Consider the following 13,407-nt stretch of genomic DNA (forward strand, 5'->3'; position numbering starts at 1 on the left):
ATCTTTTCCCGAGTCGAGCTATACAAATTGGTTCATTCACAATCCTAGCACGAACACCAAAAAACAAGCAAAGTGCATCTACTTACTCGACTTATGAAAACTACTTTTTTTTTCCTATCATTTCTCGACCTTCATAATACATTTGATTATCAAAATCATCACAAATAGACTATTAAGTAGAATGAAATTTCATTTTTCGGGGAGAATGAATATAACTTCCAACCAAAGACCCTCCAAAGAGTCATGTTAACTATCGATATCTTCATCATCTTAAGCATCATTACTTTCTATTCTGAACACCTACACTATCGTATTGCCATGTTTTCACAATTTATCAAGATGTAATGTCCAATATTTTGAAGGCATTGAAGCAGTGGCACCATTCTACTGGCCCAAGCCAACAAATTTGAGCACCATAAAGAACGTATTCAATAAAGAAACAACGATTCTAGCAGTGCCTCAACTTGTTTCTCAAAAAAATAAAGCAAAACGAAAGACTGACTGCGGCCATCCCCGTCTACAAAAAGTGTGAGAGGCAGGTAAAACTAACATATCTTCATTAACTACAAATATGAATAAAAAATTTAATTATTATTATTTATTTTTATGACATTGAACCTCACCAAGGCAAAGTCTATTAGAGTCTTGAACCCACCCCTAAGAAATAAACCAGGAAAATATATAAAATACAAAAATAGAATTATAAAAGCTACTAATTAAGTATTACCCTTAGAAAAGATTTACTACAAAAGATCAACCCCTGGAGCATCCAATTGATATGCATCATAAATAATATTTTGAATAAACTATAATCCTCTAAAACAACATCCCCTATATATGGAAGGATCAAACAAATATTTGGTGCACACATCTATGCAAGCTTGTTTTGAGTTCATTTGATTTTCTATTCATTTATGATGATAATTAGATATCCACTTGCTTTATTTGCGATTACATTTGATATCTACTTGCTTATGAATGATATCATATCTAACCCTCACTTTCACAAAACATAAGGTATCACAATCAACTTAAGTTTTTAAGTACTTTGGTAATCTGTTGAAAAGAAATCCATGTTGATTGAAAGAACAATTTTAACCTACAAGACCAAGCTTCCATCTTATTCAACACCAATACTGAAAGATTCCTGTTTTCCCCATTTCAGAATTTCAAGCATAATTGCATTATAAATGAGCTCTCTTCATATGCATCACATAATAAGGAGGTGGAAAGAACTAAAAAAACCCACCAAATAACTAAATTCATTTTTTGTCCAATTCTTGAGCAAACCAACAATCAAACATAAAAAAACAAAAACAAAAATCGACACCCTCGATCAAAATCACATCATTTTCAGATTAATTAACCAAGTAAGCATAATCCAACATGATTTGAATTCAGTACAAAATTCCAGCAACTAACATCATCATCATCACAGTCTTCAATATAACATTAAAAACAAAAAATAATAAAACCCAACAAATTCTTTAACCTAAAACACTCAACCGCTTCACTTCTCGGACGAGTTGGGTCCCCTCTTCTTGCCAAATCCGACCACTACAAACAAAAACAAACCAAAAAAAAAAAAACAGTGGCACCAATCAAAATCACAAATTCATCAAAACCCATTTCAAAACCTTGTACTAAAACCATGTTGTCACAAAACCCAGATGCTAAAAGCAAACAAAACACACAAAAAAGAGAGATTGATAGAGAGATATATAGATATATACCGGCTGTGACGAATCGGCGATTGTATTGCATGCGCTTGTGGGCGCGACCACGGGGCTTCTTCTTCTTGTCTTGCTTTGCAACTTTGGGAGTTTGGCCTCTCACCTTACCAGCACGAGCCAGAGATCCGTGTACCTTACCTGAAAAAACAAAACCCCCAAAACACATAAATCAGATATTGGAAAAGAACCCATGTAGAATATGAGAGAGATCTGAGGAAGAGAAGCTTTTTGAGGAGAAATGATGAGATTACCCATGGTGTATTGGTTGAGAGTTGTGCGTCTCTTCTCTCTCTGTGTGTGCCTCAAGCGAGAGAGTCTGAAAATGAGAAATCTAGGGTTAGGGTTTTACGGGCAATATATAAATTTTATATATAGTGGGAGGTTGAGTCGGTGTGGGCCGAGTTTGGAGGCTCCTAAGGGTTTTCGATGGGTTTTGTTTGAGATTAAAAAGAGGAGCCAATTGGGCCCATCAGAAGTGGTGTCTCTAGCCCATGTTTTTGGATCTTAGGGTAATCTTGGTCCAATCAATAGTCTATTGCAAGAAAGGATGGTATCTCTGGCCCATGTTTTTGGGTCTGTGTTTGGCATCAATTTTTAGTATTAGCTTTTAGCTTTAATATACAGTTTTTTAAAACCTCATATTTTTTTTCATTTTTTTAAAAAACTTTTTCCCCTTGTTTCACATTTTTTGTTGAAAACCTTTTAGTGAAAGTGTGTTAAAGTATACTTGTATCTTGAAAAAATACAAAAAAAGGGAAAAAAAAAAAAAAAGGTGAGGTTTTAAAAAACTGTACATAAAAACTAAAAGCTGAAGTTGATGCCAAACATGCTCTTAGTGTAATCTTAGTCTAGTCAATTGTAACCTTAAAAAAAAAAAAAAAAAAAAAAAAAAAAAAAAAAGAAAGAAAGAAAGAAGAGAGTAAACCCAAGAACACGTAGACCGTAGCTAGCTCAACTACATTGTCCAATTCTCTTTTTCTTTTCTTTTTTTCAAAAGTTTTTATACTACGGGGAAGAGGAGAGGGGGGGGGGGGGGGAAGAGTTAATAAATTGGGTACTTAGTAGTAAATTGGTTTAACACCATGCACTATGCACACAAAAGTTGGGCCTTTTTGTGGGTATACCGTACGTTATGTAATATGCCTTAAACATTGTCCAATTCTCTCAATTGGGTGAATCTAGGTTCAAATTCACCTACCATACTTATTGTAAAGAAAGAAAAATATATGCAAAATGCGAATAATTTATGTATATCATTTTTATTTAATATAAGGAAGTAGTGTCCAATCTTTAGCCAAACTATTTCGCTCCATGTCCGTGAAATGCATTGAAAATCTCATGGATCATTAGTGGGTTAATGAAACTTGGAACCTTCAAGTTTACGGTACCCTTTAAATCAATTGAGCCCACAACCCGATTACCCGAATGTTCCGGGACTATCTACATCATTATATGATATTAAAGACTATTAGTTGAATGTTAATGTAAATATAATTTCCTTGAGTTCTTGGACTATCTTCATCTTGTAGTGCTACTGCTATATATCCTGCACTGTAAAAGATGATTGGAAGTTTGAGAATAAAGTGGTATAAGAAATTGGCATCCGAGTATGCAAGTTGAAGGAGTCCTTTGACTTTGAGTGTGTCTTCAGCTTGAAGGCTGAAGCATGGGCTAGATGTCTTACTCTTTATCCGACCAGTAACACTTGGAGAAAGGAATCAAAACATTCCACGCGAGTCTTTAATGATAGCTCAAAGAAGGCTATTCTAGACGCTGGCATTCTCAATTGGAAAAAGTTTCTCTATCTCATCATGTGACGATTGAAAAAATCATTTATGTGTAATTTTATTCATATAACTTTTTTATTATTGAAAAAATCATTTATGTGTAATTTTATTCATATAACTTTTTTATTAAATCATGTGGTTTATTTGAATTATACATATAGATAGTTTGGCTTCAAACTTGTTCAGAACTATATCTTTCAATCTATTATGTAACAAATTATAAAACTATCCACGTGTATTATTTAAACAAGTCAATAGCTTATTCAAAAAGTCACGTGACTAAAACTATATATGAATTCATTCAGTTACCACATAGTAAGTTCAAGCAAAATAGCTCCAAACATATTTATGGCCAAATTTGATCCTCTTATAAATTACCATATAATGGGTTGGAGGAGAATTCTCTAAACTAGTTTGGAGCTAATCTTTGTCATTTTCAATTTAAGAATATGATTTTCTCTTTTTTGTTTGGAACTTAAACAAGTGTAGGGTAATTGTGGGGAGAAATAATATCAAAACTTCAAAAACACAATTAAAAATGCAACCTAAATTTAGAATCTTCTAAATTAGTTTGGAGCTAATTTTTGTCTGTCTCAATTTATGAGTATGATTTTCTCTATTTAAACTTAAACAAATGTAGGGCTTATTCATTGTAGGGATAGAACATTTAAAATAATTATATATAAAAAAAAAAAAAAACAAAAAACTAGCTTAATCTTTGTAGTTTGTATACCTTCCCCCCCCCCCCCCCAAAAAAAACAATACATAGAAGTACAATCAATTTGAATAAAGTCTTTGTATTTTTCTAAGTTTAGATGCATGAATTTGTATATAGATATAATTGACACAAAATTATAGTACAATTGAAAGTACATTTGACAAGAAATTGCAATGCATTTTAAATCTCAAGTCAATTGGCATTACATTATAGGACAATTAAACATACACTTGTCACAAATTAGAATACAATTATAATCAAATTTAGATTTTTTTTTTTTTAAATAGTTTAGATTATTGATCGGGCTTCTATTTCAATATATATATGATTTTGATGTTTTATAATGGTGTAGATAATACAAGGACATTACACTTTTACGGTAGAAAGATTATCTGCATTATAAAACTATCTACTATGAAATGAAATGATTAATTGATTATTAACTATGGATAGAACCACTTATATGGTGTTTTTTCTTTTTAAAACATTAGCATCCAGTAATATAAAATGCATTTTCATTTTTTATAAAAAATTTAGATAACAATGTAGCAAAAAAATACCGCAAATAATACTCCCACATTCAGTTTTGCATTTTTCAAATTTGCACTTACAAAATTATTTTAAATATACATCACCATCATAGCAATGTATATATATTAAAAGGAAAAATGCTTATACACCCCCTAAACTTTCAATTACTGGCCAAAAGACCCCCTCAACTTTTTTATTGGCCAATTTACTCCTTAAACTATTCACAACTGCCAAATCAATGCTTCAATTAGTAGTTATCAAAAAAAAAAAAAAAAAAAACTTCAATTAGTCACACGTTAAAACACTAACGAAATAAGCACATGTCACTCATGTGACTTTCAAATACAAACATAAAAAAACCCAAATGTTCAAAACCCAATGGAAAGAGGAGAAGAGAACCAGGTTCGGCAAAGAGAGAGAGAATCGCCGTTCAGAGCCATTGCCGAGCTTCTCTCCGTCGCCTCGCCGCCCTTGTCCCGGCGGCGCCTTGGTGGTTCTGCCGCACTGCTCAATCTGGGTATGTCTCTCCCCTGCCAAGTTCCAACCATCTTTCTTCCTCAATTCGTCGCCAACCTAAGCCCCAAGCCTCCATTGCTGACCCATTTCAGCGTTTTTGTTTCTATTTCGATGTGGGTTTTGGCGTTTATGTTTGTGTTGCAGAGTGGATTTCGGGTTGTGTTTGTGTTTCGGTATGGGTTTCTGCGTTTGTGTTTGTGTTTCGGCGTGGATTTCAGGCTAGGTTTCGGGCTTTGTTTACATTTCGGGTTTGTGTTTCGAGCGTGGGTTTCGGCCTCTTTTTGCATTTCGGGTTGGGTTTTTGCTGGTTGTTCTCAATCTGTTGGTTTCAATTTGGGTTGCTCATATTTCTACTCTTTTTTCTGGTTTTTCTGATTTGGGTTTTGCTCATTTTTTCTAGTTCTTTTGCTTTTTTTTTTTTTTTTTTTGTTCTTCTTCACTAGTTCTTGATGGGTTTTGGTCATAGTAATGGCGTTGCGGTTGTGTGGTGCTTTCCAGATTTACCAGTGTGGCGAAACCACCAAGGCACTGCCAGGACAAAGGCGGCGAGACGGTAGAGAGAAGCTCTAAAATGGCTCTGAACGGAGTGGATTCTCTCTCTCTCTCTGTCGGACCTAGTGCTCGTCTTCTCTTTTCGTTGGGTTTTGGACGTTTGGGTTTTTTATTTTTATTTTTTATGTTTGTATTTGAAAGTCATGTGAGTGACATGTGCTTATTTCATTAGTATTTTAACATGTGACTAACTGAAGTATTGATTTGGCAATTGTGAATAGTTTAAGGAGTAAATTGACCAATAAAAAAGTTAAGAGAGTCTTTTGGCCAGTAATTGAAACTTTAGGGGGTGTATGAGCATTGTTCCCTATATTAAATACACTTTTTTTATTCCACACACTTTGAAATAATAATATTACTCTTTCTTCTTTGTCATGAGAAGTGACATTGTGGATGGTCACCAACTTGGTTTTCATGGTCAAATTTGAAGTTGCGATATTGTGTTTGGATCTCGTCTCATATCAATGACATTGCTGCAATTTATGCCATAAGTGAAGCTTGATTTGATGCTTTGACCATGGATAATTGGGGAAAGAAAGGGACAAAAAAAAAAAAGAAAAAGAAAAAAAAATTTAATATGACTCTTAGCAAAATAAAGAATGTTATACATGATATGTAATGTATTGTAAAAGTGGTTATATATAAAATAAATAACATTTTGGTTGTATAAAATAGATATTGTTAAATACCCGAGGAGAATGTTTTTTTTTTTTTTTTTTTTGTTCTCTTTAATTTGTTTTAGCTCTTAATTCCCAGGATTTAAGATTATGCTGAAATTGCTTTCAAAAAAAGAGATTATGCTGAAATTTAAAGATACCATACAAAAAGTAAACACCGAAATAGTAATGAAGAGACATGTCAAATTAATAAAAAATAAAAATTTAAGAGACACGTGGATGTAGTCCTGTTGACTTTATTACAAAAGAAAGTTTCCTTTACTAGACGCAATGACGTCAATTGTCATTTGTCAGTGTTGTCACACAAGTGCTCTATTTTTGGACAAATCAGATTCGGGTACACAACTCACGCCTAGAATCTTGGAACTGGAATCTCGTAACGGGCCTACAGATTCCTTGGATTTTTATTTTATTTTATTTTTATGAAAATTATCCCGTTGTTAATTAATCAGTAGTATTTTTTTTCCGTTCTAATTAAAAAAACAAATTTTCTTTTTAGGATATTATTTTTAAAACCAATACTCTAAATTTATATTTATTTAAAATTTAGGGTCTGTTTGGAATTTGAATACCGTTTATTTTACTGAAAACACTGTAACAAAATAATTTTTAAATGTGTGAATAATACCGTAAGACCCATTTTTAATGTTTTTTTTTTTTTTTGTGAATAAAGTACTTGTAGGTCCCGTGAACAATGTACGAGATCCACTTAACAGTGCATAGTATCTCCTGAAATGCATGCAGAAAAAAAAAAAAGTCCAAACACCCAAACACCCAGACGTAAGCGCAATCCAAACACACAATCAGTAATAGTTATTTAAAGTCAATATTTTTCTCTAGAATTATTATTATTATTTTTTTAAAATCAAACTTTTGTAAGGTGGACTAACAATTGCTTTTTATATTGATTAAAAATGTTAGACGAGTGAGAAAGTGTTATCATAAATATTTCTTTACCTACTCACCAATTCATCTAATTAAGTTTAGTTGGTTATACTTAACTCATATAGTTGTTCTCACTTAAAATTAAAAAAAAAAAAAAAAAAAAAAAAACTCATATGGTAAAATTTGTTCTCATTGTATTTATACAATAGTCACGACAAAATTAAAAATTCTCTTTTTTCTTTTTTTTTAATATATAATTTGATAATTATGATTATTATTAATACACACTATTATTTTTTAGAAGAAATAGACATTGATTATAATTGCATTTGTATATAAAATTATTTATTCATGTCTATATATTAACGGAGTGTTTAAATATGAAGGTTTTTATAGGTAATTTTTATAAAATATAAATTTAACTATAAATATATATATTAAAATAAAGACTAAGAAAAATGTATGTTTTCCAAACTGTACGTGTCAAAATTATAATAAGTTAGTTAACAAAATAGCAAAGATTCGGTTTTATATTGATTATTATAAATTAAAAAAGAAATAGTTTTAAAAGTTTCAATTATGGGATTTTAAAATATTAACAAATTATAATAAAATATATGGGTCAAATTTTGTTATTATTACATTATTAACATTTTAAGCTAAACTAAAATAGTGCCAAATGATTTGACAAAACAACTTTACTATGCACATTTACTCCATAATAATTTTTTTGAGAGTGTGATACTATATACGATTATTAAAAAAAAAAAAAAAAAACCAAATTCTACTATGATATTATTTTTATTTTTCACCGCTCATTATAAATATAAACAATCAGTTTTCTATTCCAGGTGGCGAAAAAAAGTTTGAACAATGAGTAACTACGATAGAACTTGTAGCAGCTGATTACTTCTCCATGTGCTATATAAAAAAATTCGGGGTTAGGGTTTTATCAGCAAAACTATAAACTAAAACCACACTTTTGGTTCTCCGCCAAACGCCACAGATTTCCAAAAACCCAAACGATGGCAGAGGACTCGACAGCACTGCCGACCCAACTCGCCGCCGCAACGCTAAGCGACGTCGCATCATCGTCCCCCGTAGAATCTCTGAAGGCCGAGTTCTCTGACCGAGTCCCGATCCGTTCCATTATTTCCAGACCCGACGGTGGCGCCGGGCTCGCGGGGCAGCGGGTCCGGGTCGGAGGATGGGTCAAGACGGGTCGTAAGGCGGACAAGGACGCCTTCGCGTTCTTGGAGCTGAACGACGGGTCGTGTCCCGGGAATCTACAGGTCATCGTGGACGCTGCCGTAGCGGATCTTAGCCCGCTCGTGCCGACCGGCACATGCGTCGCCGTCGACGGCGTTCTGAAACTTCCTCCGGCTGGGACCAGGCAGAAAGTTGAGCTTCGGGTCGAGAAGGTGATCCATGTGGGTCAAGTTGATCCGGCCAAGTACCCATTGCCTAAGACCAAGCTCACCCTCGAGCGTCTCAGGGAACACGTTCACCTTCGCTCCAGAACCAACACGGTAAATCCTTTTCGTTATTTGCTCATTACGTCTGAGTTTTGAATAGTGAGCATGTTATTGGGTTTTGGATTGGTAGTGAAATTTTGCAGTTAGAATTGGAACAGTGTAAAAAAGTTGGAAACTTTTTATGTATATAAAAAAAGCAATATGTTCCAATTGTGTATGCATGTGATATGTGATGATTGCCTAAAGTTATTTACAGCAAGACAGAAAGGACCTTGAAGAAATTGTTGTCCCTAATTTTGAATAGAAATAAGGCACATTCAAGAAAGAAAGGAAAAAAAAAAAAATCAAGGATGATTATAATGCATCGTTAAATAAAGTTACATTTGGGTCCGAATTATGAATTTTTTAGATCAACATTTGGGAATTCTCTTTTTTTTTTTAATTTTTATATTCTGAAATTTAAGGCCAGCTAGAGTTCTGAATGTCGTGAGTTGGATTTAATCTTATTCTAAAAACGCATAAGGCCTTTCTGCAATTTTGGCAGACATAATGCTGCTGGTGATTTGATGTTAAATTTACAGTGTTCATTGCTTATAGAAGAGAGACTGATTTTTTATTTTATTTTATATATATATATATATATATATATAAATTTTATAATTTCGAAGGCTGCATTTTTATTTAATACACAAGTGAAATTTATTTATAAGGTCCTATAAATTTTTTTTTATAAGGAGCTTTTATGGGACTTAAATGGCTTGCTTATCTCTTCTACTCACTTCTTATCCACTAAATGGCGGGAGGGATGAATTAGTTGAACAGGTACATCAAGAGGCAGTCAGGATGTTGTAGTACAACCAGTAGAATGGCTGTTTAATGCTCATTTTTGTGTTTACTACCAGATCCAAGTTAAGAGAACTAGATCTTGGATTTTGACGATAATGGAATTCTGATGTAAATTGATTTCTTATTGACTACCACTTAAGGATGACATGCGTGTTGTGGCAATATGATTTCTTGCTGATTAAGTTCTCATGTGTATCTTTCTTACCCTCTTGTGGTTATCTAAATATAATTCTTTGTGTTTACAGATAGCTGCAATTGCTAGAATCCGCAATGCCCTTGCATATGCAACACATACATTCTTTCAGAAGCATGGCTTCCTTTACGTTCACACTCCAATTATCACCACTAGTGATTGTGAGGGTGCTGGTGAAATGTTTCAAGTTACAACTCTGATTAGTGAAGCTGATAGGTTGGAGAAGGACTTGATCAACAATCCTCCTCCATCAGCAGCTGATATAGACGCTGCTCAGCTTGTTGTCAAGGAGAAAGGAGATATTGTTGCTCAACTGAAATCTGCCAAAGCAGAAAAGAATGAAATTTCTGCTTCTGTGTCTGAACTAAAAATAGCAAAAGAGAATCTGGCAAGGCTGGAGGAGAGATCAAAGCTTAAACCTGGTCTCCCCAAAAAGGATGGGAAGATTGACTATACCCATGATTTCTTTGCCCGTCAAGCATTTTTGACTGTCTCTGGCCAATTACAAGTTGAATCTTATGCATGTGCTCTTAGTAGCGTCTATACGTTTGGACCAACTTTTAGAGCTGAAAACTCTCACACTTCCAGGCATTTAGCTGAGTTCTGGATGGTGGAGCCTGAAATAGCATTTGCAGAACTTAAGGTATGTGAAACCTATATCTTGTATGCTCATTGATATTTATGGTGTTTGAGAAGGCTGATCTATAGACTTTTGAAGTTCTATTGAATGCTTCAAATGAGTACGTGCATAGCCGCATAGGTGTTTGTATGTGTGGAAAATCCTGGTGTGGGCAGCTCCGTTATCATAATTTAATAAATTAATTGTTGTTAAATACATCAACCTTGACATGGCTTTGTCCAAGGAGCAATGCAATTTCAAGATAATAGGGTTTTGTTCCAATGAATTCATTTTACACCACTTTGCTCATCCATCTGCACTATTTCATCAGCAATTGTTATGTGTTGGGATTGCAATGCAAGCTGCTATGCAATAGGCTGTTAAGAAATACAAGGAAATATTGGTTGAAATGTAAAATTGTTGGGTTAAAAAAAGGTTGAAATGTTAATGTTTTATCTGTTTGTGGTGCACATATATACATGTAGTGTGAAATATAATGCACAGATGTAAAATTAAAGAGTCTGTTTTTGTAGGATGATATGAACTGTGCAGAGGCATATGTGAGATTTCTGTGTCAGTGGTTACTTGATAACTGCCTTGATGATATGGAGTTTATGGCTGACAAGTATGATAAAACTTGCATTGAGCGCCTAAGAATGGTATCTTCCACCCCTTTTGAGCGGATTTCATATACGGAAGCTGTTGAACTTCTAGAGGAAGCTGTGAAAAATGGCCAGAAGTTTGAGAATAAAAGTGTTAAATGGGGGATTGATTTAGCATCTGAACATGAAAGGTCTGTGACTGTCTTTTATGGGTTCCTTGTGCTTGAATAGCAGTTGCTGATGTCCTGGGTTTTCTAATTTTGCAGATACTTGACAGAGGTGAAATTTCAGAAGCCTGTCATTGTCTATAATTACCCAAAAGATATCAAGGCATTCTACATGAAGGTGAATGATGACTGTAAGACAGTTGCTGCTATGGATGTCCTTGTACCAAAGGTACATTGTCTTATTCTACCTGTTTGTTGTTTGGTTTCGATGCACTTAATTCTGGTTTTAATTTTTGCCGCATCTTTGCATGTGGACAAATTGATATATGTCTTAAATTCCAGGTGGGTGAGTTAATTGGAGGAAGCCAAAGGGAGGAGCGTTACGAGGTTATTCAGCAGAGGTATGGGAATGTTTATGCTTGATTGGTCACTTTTTGGGGTGTGAATATCCAAATGATGCTAAAATTTTCCACTAGTTATTTTCCTAAAGATTTGACATTTATTTTCCTCAATTAGATGTTGCTCCATAGAAATCATTTTTCCTTGAATTGTTGAAGCAATTTTGTTGGGATGCTTTCTTTTTTTTGCAGAATACAAGAGATGGGGCTGCCTCTTGAGCCATATGAGTGGTACCTTGATCTGCGGCGTTATGGAACAGTAAAACATAGTGGTTTTGGTCTTGGTTTTGAACGCATGCTTCTTTTTGCCACTGGCATTGACAATATCAGAGACGTTATTCCTTTCCCTAGATATCCTGGGAGAGCAGACCTTTGAATTATACCATTGCTTATTAATCTTAGTAATTTGCTTTTAGAATTCAATGTAAGCTATTTTCCTCGTGATTCTGAGGTTTTTTTTTTTTTTTGGAGGAAGCTGAGGTTATCGTTATGGCTGATTGATTGCAAACCAAAGTGACTAAATTATAGTAGTGAAATTATTATATCTCTTGTCAGAGCCTGTACTTTCATTTCTCACCCGTGAGATCATTTTGGTGTTTTCCATGTTACTCATCTATGAGAGAGTTTGCCAAAATGAGATAATTGTGGCATTTAATTCATGCAGCCTTGCGCTTTCCTGTGTTGAAAGATTGCGTTTGCAAATCTTATTATCTAACCAGTTGTGTGGGGATCTTAGGAATCTTAGTGGGTACAACCACTTATGCCAATGCTATTATAATTAACCTTACTTTCAATGAAGTGAAAATAAATTCACATTTCAAAGGGGAAAGAACAGGTGCATGAGCTGTACTCATTTAACTTCCTACAAGGTACCATGATTCGTAAAGAAAAGCGGATCACTTATACTGTTATATATATTATCTGCCATCTGAGTTTCTACATCTTGCTCCATTGAGCCACGAGTCAAAGAAAATACACGAAAAGCTGTTAGAATAATTGATTGGAATATTTGATGGAACCAATCTTGTATGTGATAAAATAGATGAAATTTGTTGGAACTAGCCTCTACTGCATTGTATACTTCATTAGCTGTTCGATGTAAATAGTTGTAAATTTTTTGGTACCAAAAAATGCAATATTTCTACAATGAGGATTGTGCATAAATTAATTTTGAACAAGAAGAAGAGAGATGAGTATTGCAACAAGTAGCACACAAGCAATAATTCCAGAAATCAGACAAATGCACTTGAATGTGGGAAGGTACACTTTTTTGTGAGGTTGTAAATTCATCTTCATATAGGCAAATGCTATAGACGACTGTAGCCATGAGAAAAAGCAAGATAATTGTGAAGTGCCTTTTGAGTGGGGAGATGCCCAAGACTTGAAAGTGTAGTCCTGCGAAGGATTTGAGTTCTTCACTGGTGCGCGCACAAGCAATAATTTCTTCAGCTTTGCTATTGTTTTTTTTTTTCCTTCCAAGCATAAACAAATCAACCATAATGACATAGGTTTTTTCCCCCAGCTTATTCAGTTTAACAGCTTCTTGATAAGACAAATTGTCATACATTGTCTTATGAATTAGGATGGAAAGACAATAATAATTATTAGCTTATGCACAATTTTTTCTAAGGTCTAGTAGTGCTTTTGCACAATTTTTTTTTTAAAAACCCGCTGAGTCAATGGAAATAAACTCTCCCAAAAGATAATT

At 33.9% G+C, this 13,407-nt stretch overlaps 2 protein-coding genes across 2 annotated transcripts; one reads left to right on the plus strand and one right to left on the minus strand.

Annotated features, from left to right (window-relative positions):
* Positions 1 to 1,332: 1,332 nt before the first annotated feature.
* On the minus strand, positions 1,333 to 2,147 carry LOC126714351 (40S ribosomal protein S30). The gene is made up of 3 exons (XM_050414465.1): positions 1,985 to 2,147; positions 1,734 to 1,871; positions 1,333 to 1,557 (listed from the first exon to the last, which is right to left on the minus strand). Exons 1-3 carry the CDS (start codon positions 1,986 to 1,988, stop codon positions 1,511 to 1,513), a joined length of 189 nt encoding a protein of 62 aa, XP_050270422.1. The 5' UTR covers positions 1,989 to 2,147; the 3' UTR covers positions 1,333 to 1,510.
* A 6,195-nt stretch (positions 2,148 to 8,342) lies between these two features.
* On the plus strand, positions 8,343 to 12,262 carry LOC126714352 (asparagine--tRNA ligase, cytoplasmic 1-like). The gene is made up of 6 exons (XM_050414466.1): positions 8,343 to 8,928; positions 9,966 to 10,556; positions 11,066 to 11,325; positions 11,401 to 11,530; positions 11,644 to 11,702; positions 11,892 to 12,262. Exons 1-6 carry the CDS (start codon positions 8,425 to 8,427, stop codon positions 12,073 to 12,075), a joined length of 1,728 nt encoding a protein of 575 aa, XP_050270423.1. The 5' UTR covers positions 8,343 to 8,424; the 3' UTR covers positions 12,076 to 12,262.
* Positions 12,263 to 13,407: the final 1,145 nt, after the last annotated feature.

Source organism: Quercus robur, chromosome 2 (assembly GCF_932294415.1).
Source record: "Quercus robur chromosome 2, dhQueRobu3.1, whole genome shotgun sequence".
NCBI lineage: Eukaryota > Viridiplantae > Streptophyta > Magnoliopsida > Fagales > Fagaceae > Quercus > Quercus robur.